This window comes from Alosa pseudoharengus, unplaced genomic scaffold (assembly GCF_046254945.1).
Source record: "Alosa pseudoharengus isolate Yale_2024_CS ecotype anadromous, Long Island Sound unplaced genomic scaffold, YU_APseudo_1.1 YU_APseudo_1.1_scf_13, whole genome shotgun sequence".
In the NCBI taxonomy this organism is placed as follows: Eukaryota; Metazoa; Chordata; class Actinopteri; order Clupeiformes; family Clupeidae; genus Alosa; species Alosa pseudoharengus.
In genome coordinates, this window is record NW_027468598.1 from 4653690 (window position 1) to 4662788 (window position 9099).

General features: G+C 40.8%; 1 protein-coding gene across 1 annotated transcript; it reads left to right on the forward strand.

Moving 5' to 3' along the window:
• Positions 1 to 3032: 3032 nt before the first annotated feature.
• LOC143121048 (collagenase 3-like) lies at positions 3033 to 6463 on the forward strand. Its single transcript, XM_076281449.1, has 10 exons — positions 3033 to 3128; positions 3465 to 3703; positions 3810 to 3958; positions 4069 to 4194; positions 4715 to 4870; positions 5007 to 5130; positions 5320 to 5453; positions 5563 to 5722; positions 5926 to 6029; positions 6136 to 6463. The coding sequence occupies exons 1-10, from the start codon at positions 3033 to 3035 to the stop codon at positions 6240 to 6242; spliced, it is 1395 nt and encodes a 464-aa protein (XP_076137564.1). The 3' UTR covers positions 6243 to 6463.
• Positions 6464 to 9099: the final 2636 nt, after the last annotated feature.

Sequence of the window (9099 nt, forward strand, 5' to 3'; positions counted from 1 at the left end):
ATAGTACAGTATAAGGCTATATAATAAGATGTGGTGGTGTTGAAGCTTTGTAGGCCTACACATTCAGGAACAGGTATTGGGTTCTGGCCGAAGTCGAGCAACATAAAAGTAATGAGTAATGTAAAGAATTACTCTCCATAGAGGGTAACTAAGTAAAGTAACGGGTTACTTTTTTAAGAGAAGTAACGAGTAACGAGCAAACACCACTTTTTAAAAGTAACTTCCCCAACACTGGTTATCTTTTTAAGTATATTTTTGGGGGCTTTTTTATGCCTTTTAATGAGATAGGACGGTGGAGAATGACAGAAAGCGAGTGGGAGAGAGAGTTGAGGTGGGATCCGGAAAGGACCACGGGGTGGGAATCGAACCCGGGTTGTTGGCATACGGTGCAGGTGCCCCAGCCAGTCGAGCCCTTCAACATGTACATTTTTGCCCCTTTTTGTGCTTTGTATACATAGATCATCTATGCCACCAAAGAACATGTGTCCCCACCAAAGCTGAGATCAAACCTACGCCCTTGGGATCTTGTATGTTTTTCGTAATGCAAGTTGGACTAAAACACCAATGTAGTTTTGACTCATAATCAACAACAGATTTGAGTTAACATAATTCCATTGTTTAGAGTGTAAATCATTCTGGATTCCAGTGATCCAAAATAGTTATCGACATGTGCATTTGGCTGCATTAAAAAACAATTTTAGACATGGGTTTTGTCTCCATATTTCTATCTATACTGTAGACCAAAGATCTAAATAGCTGTATATTTGTCCGATTTGCCAGTAAAGGAATGTAGTATCTCTTCTTGCTTCTTTTGGTAAAAAAAAGGCCTACCCTTTGATGGATCTGAAGTGGATAAGTGTCCTGGAATACAGCCCATGATTGAGTGTGGGCGCGCATGTGTGTGTGTGTGTGTGTGTTCAGTGTGTCCATCAGCCATACCACCCGCACAGAGCTTTTCAATTAGAGGTTGTGTCTTCAGGCCTGTTTACAACAGCTTATCATAGCAGACATTTCCACGCTGATCCCACTAGTTCATTGAGCATGCTTATATCGCTGAATTGACCCATGACTAACCTACTTTTTCAGAAAATGACTTACTGAGGTGACTCAAGAATCTGAAGGGAAGTACCAACCACATGGTGTCTCAACCGTTCCCCCTTTGACCACAGCTGATAGAAAAGAGGTATCCTACTGGGGTACTCATACACTTTGGAGCATATGGACAGGCCCATTGTCACAAGAACAATCATGGATTAATCATGGATCAAAGCAAAATTAGTCAGAAAATGATCTCAGATGTGCTCAGAACACATTGAAAATATACTGGTAATTTTCTGCTAAGCCTACCATTTCTCTATTCCCCCATATTCAGAAGAAGACATTTCAACATTTCAAAGAACTGCTCAAGCTCTGCCAGACAGGATGTGTCAACATGTTTGAGTTATTTGTGCCAAGTCCTTCCTGAAACACGTCAGATGCAGAAGTGCTGCATATTTGTCTATTTACCCTGTCTCTGAGCCTGGGCTTAAGGGCTGCAGAATAAGTGGCTTTTATTGACATACCTGTGTAAATATATGGTAGTTCATATTGCTCAGGTCATGGGGTTCCCTAATTGTGAAACTACACCCTTCAAGATACCCAGTCACTCACCAGGAATTCTGGCACGGAAAGACACGCCACTCAAGGGTCCTGTCTGTGCTTGCATTTCTGTGCACAGCCATGTTCCCATCCAAAAACAACCCAGAGAACACTATAGTCCAAAACAGTGACACCATTATCAACTTATTGTCCTTTTCTCCAAAAGCAATGTGTTACCATAGTATTGAAATCATAGGCGTATTGCATCTTGTACAGGCTTGCTGTGTGTTGATTCAGACATGGTTACAGACATGATTGTCCTAATCTAGCCCCTGACAGCAGCTGACCTTAGAATAGAATCCTGTCCTGATATGCCAGGTCTGGGATGGGTGCCACCCAGAGTCCATTGCATTCTGGGATGGTTACTCAAAGAGGCATGGAGCCACATCATTATCATGGGTTGCCAGTTCTGTCTGGAAAATATAAGTCCCTTTAAATAGACACATAGAGCCTTTAGGTACATTCACATGCCTCTCACGAGGCAGACCCATTTCCTAAAACTAGTTCAAAAATCATAGGGGCTACCACTGGAAAGCATTTTTCATATTAATTGATATGTTCTTTTTTTCTCTAATAGAATTGTAGCCAACCCATCACACCCCTTTCATAGCCAATATACAAACTGCAAGAGCACTGTTTTCTTTTTCCCCTACAAACTTTACTATTCTAAAGCAGTCTTTACAGTCGTTCTAATCTGACATTGGAGTAAGTGTTGTGTCTCATGAATGTTTCATGTTTCTTTGTTATCTAATGGATCAGTGTAGAAGCTTGTTGTTATCGTCATTAATGTGTGTTAAAATGTAACATGTTAACACTTTAACTTTATCTCATGCTAATGCTATGCAGCACACCTTCCCTTTGGAGCAATAAAGTGTAAATAATTTCCATCTAAAAACACTTTTTTCAGTTCATACTACAGCCCAATTTGAAGATAGATTACAGTCTCGGTCAGAATCTACTCCTGGCTGTGTGTATTACCTTAGCAGTACAACTCTAAAGCAGTGCTCTTCCATATTGAATCTGGGACATCTGAGTATCATTCCAGGTGATCTAACAGCTTCAGGGTTCAGTTTCAGCTTCAGTTTTCCTACATGCATGCCTAACCCCCCCCCCCCGCAACATGTTCAACTTCCTGCCAGTCCGTCATTGCTGTTCCTTCTAATATTATGACAGCTTTGCACCATGTGGTGATATCATTGCAGACTCAGGGGTCCTTCAGGCATTCCTGTAAGGACCACAGAAAGCCCAGGGTGAAACTAAGCACTTTTGGACTGCTAGTCTCACAGTGGTTAGGTACTTTCTCATGATTCACCAGCGCCTTGTACTGATTGGTGGAGGAGTCCAGATATAAGGCGGAGAGCGACTCAGCCTGCCACAGCCTACAGACTCTCAGCATGGAGCTCACCTGCACCCTCCTCCTGGCCCTGCTGGCCCTGGGCTCTGGAATGCCCCTCTCCTCGGAAGAGACTGACAACCGCCTGTTAGCTGAGGTAAGTCAGCATCTACAGGACTAAATCAGATACACAACACATGTAGTTATGAAAGGAATAGAATTATGAAATTTAGAAAGCTAATATGATATATGACAGATATCAGGGTGAAAATATGTTTGGGATCTGTGGGAAAAATCTGTGGCCATTGACTTCCAGCTGAACAAAATACCTCTTTCAGCAAAACGGCAGAATTACATCTCATTACATTGACAGCTATAATTTCACTCCTACTAAAATCAATGTTTGGTCTGTAAGAACATTGTGATATTACATTTCATTTAACACTTCTCTATTGAATTAACCCTCCTTCCTTTTGTTTTTCCTTGTGTTCAGAAATATCTCCGTAAGTTTTACCACCTGCCAAATGGACTCCAGGGATCCCGTAAGCCCTCAGGCAGCTTTGAGAGCAAAGTCCGGGAGATGCAGGCTTTCTTCGGCCTGGAGGTGACGGGCAGCCTTGATGACAAGACCCTGGAGGTCATGCAGCAGCCCAGGTGTGGAGTTCCTGATGTGGCTGAATACAACGTCTTCCCCAGGAACCTCAAATGGGAAAAAAACGAAGTGACATACAGGTAACTCACACAACACTGGATAAAGAAGTAGAACATAAGAATGGGAAGACATCAGCCATCAAAAGAGTATGACTGATTGTATGATTGTCGTGGCTTTGCTCTTTAGAATAGTCAACTACACTCCTGACTTACCCAACTCCGATGTGGACAAGGTGCTCCATAAAGCACTGAAGGTGTGGAGCGGTGTGACCCCTCTGACCTTCAAGAGGATAAAAGAGGGCATTGCAGACATCATGATCCAGTTTGGACATGGAGGTTAGGCATTCATGCTTTTCCATGACTTTGTTGTTGCTTATGCAGATGAGTAAATTAGTGAGAGCCTTGTTGTGAAACGTTCATAAAAATAAACTCTTCCACTTCCTCAGAGCACGGAGACTTCAATCCTTTTGATGGTCCAAATGGTCTGTTGGCCCATGCCTATCCCCCTGGTCAGGGCCTTGGAGGAGACACCCACTTTGATGAAGATGAGAAGTGGACAGAAGACTCAGAAGGTAAAGCTTTAAGGTGTTGGATCTGTTCAGTCAATTAGGGTCAGTGAATTAGGGTCTAGCTATGGGAATAGTGTATGGCACCTAACCATATTATTTCATGTTCTGATATGACATGCACAACGTTTGACTATGTTAAGTGATAGGAGCATAACATAAAGTGACCAAATTGCTTTGCAATATTTTAACCCAGAAATACTTATGGGTGTTGATTTACAGTAATGTTAACAGTAAGCTACGATCTAGCTGTTCTAACAATATTAGTGCTGTTATCACCAGTTGTAGGCTAATAACTATTTAAATTTTATTGCTGGTTATGTTAGCGCAGATTGAATAGGCGGTGTCGGCCAACTCGATAGGGCAGTTGTAACATTGGACAGCGCGCAATGGTCTTAGGTTAGCACAGCTTGACTTGAGCGCAAAGTGCAGCTGAATAGGTGGTGTCTGTGTTGGCCAGGCTGTTGGTTTGTTTGGCTCGCCATATCTACCAACTGAACTCTGCTCCTGTACTCATCTTATCTAGAGTATAATCTGTTTCGGGTGGCGGTCCATGAGTTCGGTCACGCCCTCGGCCTGGCTCACTCTGCAGACCCAGGGGCCCTGATGTTCCCCATCTACTCGTACACTACAGGATACCCCCTGTCTGAAGATGATGTGGAAGGGATACAGTCTCTCTATGGTGAGTGCAGTTTCCAAGGTGTTACTTCTTGAGTGATGTTTCATGTTTTGATTTTTTGATATATATCATGATCAATATTTTGCCATATTCCCACACTTACATCATTGCAACCCTCCATCCTGAAATCATAATATAGGGAAAAACCCTGATTCGGACAAAAAAGTGCATCCTAAGCCAGTGGCCCCAAACAAATGTGACCCAATGCTGACATTTGATGCCGTGACAGAGCTTAGAGGAGAAACACTTGTCTTCAAAGGGAGGTGTGTCCAGTAATCCATTGTTCTAATTTAATATATATAATTCAATATAATTCATTGTTCTAATTCAATATATTGTGTGCATGAATATGCATATACTGTATGTTACTGTATCTTCTATATTTATTGGTGACATTGATACGTTGATGCTTTGACTTGACTGTATTTTACCCCTTTGCTGTTGCTGGGTAGATTTTATTGGCGACTGCATCAAAACATGCCTGAGCCTGAGCTGACCCTGATCAAGTCCACGTGGCCAATGCTCCCAAACAGAGTGGACGCTGCGTTTGAGAACCCTAGCAAGGACAGGGTGTACATATTCAGTGGTAGGCTGTGGCTATTCTCATACGGGTTGTTCCTCCTAACATGTCTGGACATGTCTATAAGGCTTACGGGCAGTCAGTGAATTAATGACGGTGCTCTGAACTCTGACAGGCATCCGTATGTGGGCCCTCAATGGCTACGACCTGGTGGAAGGCTACCCGAAATACATCCATAAACTGGGCCTACCAAAGAAAATCAGAAAAATAGATGCTGCTGTGTACATTCCAGACACGGGCAAGACCCTTCTCTTCACTGACGAAGACTACTGGAGGTGAGCTATGTCTCTCTCCTTTAATTTCGCTGTCCTCTTTCTGTCTTGTCTTCTATCTGCCAAACGTATTGCCAAAGCAGTCATAGAAAGGATGAGGAATATCACACATCTCTTTTATATCTGGATATATTGTAAATAATCAAATCCATTTACACCATCACTGTATGATGGAAACACCAACGGGGTAATCATCTTTTTCACAGCTATGATGAAGAATCAGGCCAGATGGACAGTGGATATCCCAGATCCATTGAGGATGATTTCCCTGGAATAGGAGAGGAAGTGGACGCTGCTGCATATCATTATGGTATGTCAAACCATCCCACTCATTTACAAGCGCTCAAGAAAAACATATGTCATATTGAACTCACAATGAGGTTGATGGATTCTAACTCATTATTTGATTTCCACAGGACATTTGAATTTCTTCCGCAAAAGCCTGCAGTTTGAGTACAGCTACAACTCACGGAAAGTAATCCGGATCTTGAGACCTAACTCTTTTCTCAATGCAGTGTGTTAATTAACAAGTGAAAGAATGAAGTATGCAGGACAATACTACTCTATTTATGAAACTGCTGTATTTGTGCATCTGCTGGGCCAGGTTTGATTGCTGATGTAAATGTGATTTATCACCCATAAGAGGGTGCTACTGATGACATGTCTAATGGACAGAATGTTTTTATTACTTATTTAATTATATAATTCATACAACATAAAAATGTCTGTGTGCACACATAAAATGTACTTTTGGAACCTAATATAAAATATTAACAAAAGTATCTAAGTATAACTCACCTTATTCATGATTTTCACATTGAATATATCATAGTTTAAACATGCAGCAGAACATTTGGTTTGGTTTTGTAGAATCATATGACAGGTTCTCCCTGCCTCACTAAAAGCACAATGAAACAAACTACCAGAACAATACAGAAGTGCAGTGTATTTCTGACATAAGTATACTGACCTGACCTGACCTGATCCTGACCAGAACACAACAAGGTCATTGGGAAAAGGATATGGTATCAGATTCCCGTGGTCTTTTAAAGAGGACATCCTGGGCTTTCTAATGATATATCATATGATTGTCTGGGTTGCTGGGAACCTCCTCTTCCTGGTTCTCAAAAATGGTTGACATCAAAACAAGCACATTTTATGGAAGGAGGAGAGATAAGTCAAATAGTGTCTTCTTATTAAGCATTCATTATGATGGCAATATATGGTCTTGTTAATGAAAATGTCAGGAATCATATGATTAATTTTGAAATAAGTTAAGTTATTTACATTTTGAAATAATAGTGACTTTATGAATGTCCATTATAATGGACACCAGGACCAAAATATTTTGATTTTTTGGGATATTTAGGAGATCATTTGTATAGGATGAATGAGGAGGGGTCAGATTTGGAGCTCTCAGGTGATGAGTGAGTGAAACAGAGATGAGGACTATGAACCTGTGCCTCAAGAAGATAGCGAGGAAGAGTAAGACTAAAAAATGAATTATCGCAGATGAAAGAAAAACATGAAAATGAAATGAACAATCCAGAAAAAAAATACAACTGTCCAAAAAGGCAAATAAAGTAGTCTAGAAGGATAAATAACATTTCCCCTTATATTTGGTTAAGTTTACCCTTAATTTAATACCACTAAAAGCATAATTTGTCCATTTTTGTCTATTTTCATGGCTACCTTTTCATAGTAAAACTGTCCTTTTGTCCACCACAGGGGACATGCTATAAAATTTAATATAAAAATACATTTTAAAAAATAAAAATTGTAAGATGTTTTTTTAATCCTAAATAGAAAGGAAATCACAAAAAAAAAGAAATTGTTGGACACTTTTTTTTCTTGGTTCCCAGGAGGATATTCACAGTGCTGCAAGAAGTTGAATGAGCCTTCTGTTACTGTGATGTCATTTCCTGCACTGGGCTAAACATGTTTTAAGAGTGCTAGTCTGCCCTCTGCTGTTTTCTTGGTTCTGTTCTTGTTTCAGCAGTTGCTCAGGTCTGGGTTGGCCACTGGGTGGGAGCAAACAACAAACAAAACACCCAACACAGTATTCATGGCAAGTCACCATTAAGGGCAAACAGAGATGTAGTGGAGGCTAAACACATGTAAACACACTTTACCCACCTCTGACATTTCAGAAATAGAGTTTATCCACCTCTTATTAGAGTTTATCCACCTCTAAAACAGTTTATTCACCAATACAATTACAACTTTAACATTTAAAAATCACACTAAAATTCACATTAAAAATCCACATTCACTCACCAACACCATTTAATACCACTGGTATTGTTATAAACATTGGATAATAACCTCCACCATCATCAAACATGTTCTGAATGCCTTTTTAAATAATCCGATACCGCATGGCACAGTCCAATATACCGTGATCACAGAATTCATCGTTTACCTCTATTTTACCATACACCCCTGAGGACAAATAATGTCATACTAATGATTCCTCACAAAGTGAGCCTTTTAGCCTTATGAAGTAAGGATCAAATTGAGGCTGATTTTGTGTCAAAAGAGCCTAAAGGATTATGACAGGGTTGCACCACAGTATGGCAGCAGTCAGCAATACCAAGATGTCCTGGGTAAGCAGTCTGTTTGAAGTGTCAGATAGCATATTGCAGCTACTTTTGACAAGACATTCTTGAACAGATACTGATACCCCGCACATGATATCAGAGCCTTCTGTAAAACCAGTCCTATGGACCTCTGACAACGTGCAGTGACACCCATAATTATTAATAACCACAGATTGAGACAATGAGATAGCAGGTGAGTATGGGAGGAATGTGATGCAGATGAGGGCCACCACAGCTCAGAGGCAGCCCTATGGATGCAGCACCATTGACATTATACACAAATGAATTTATAATTCTCACCTGTATAACTATTATACTGCGATACAACAAAATGTGTACTGCATGTGAGTAACTTCAGATGCTTGATACATTGTGCACTCTTTAGTAACTATGTGAAAGATCAGCAAGTAAGTCATATTTTAACTGGGTTTGGTGGTGGTGGAGGTGATGGTGTCAGTAAAGCTGATGAGTAACTCACAGTGTTCAAATATTACAGTACTCGTGAAAGTAAGTGGAACTTGGCTCTACAAATACCTTTTAGTGGAACTTGGCTCTACAAATACATTTTAGTGGAACCTGGCTCTACAAATACCTTTTTGAGTGGAGAAAGTAAACCTCTTTTGACATTTGTGGGCCAGTAAGTCCTGGTGAGGTAGAGACATGTGTGGGTAATTAGGACATTCTCCCCCGGACTTCTCATTTCCTGCTGAAGTGCGTCACAGATCAGTGTGAGATAGCCCTGCCTAGGCAGGCTGCTTTGAGGTGATCTCACGGCTCATT

Coding starts and splice junctions, on each gene's coding strand:
- LOC143121048 (XM_076281449.1), top strand. CDS start 3,033: ATGGAGCTCACCTGCACCCTCCTCCTGGCCCTGCTGGCCCTGGGCTCT. Junction 3,129..3,464: donor ACAACCGCCTGTTAGCTGAG/GTAAGTCAGCAT, acceptor CCTTGTGTTCAG/AAATATCTCCGTAAGTTTTA. Junction 3,959..4,068: donor GATCCAGTTTGGACATGGAG/GTTAGGCATTCA, acceptor CCACTTCCTCAG/AGCACGGAGACTTCAATCCT.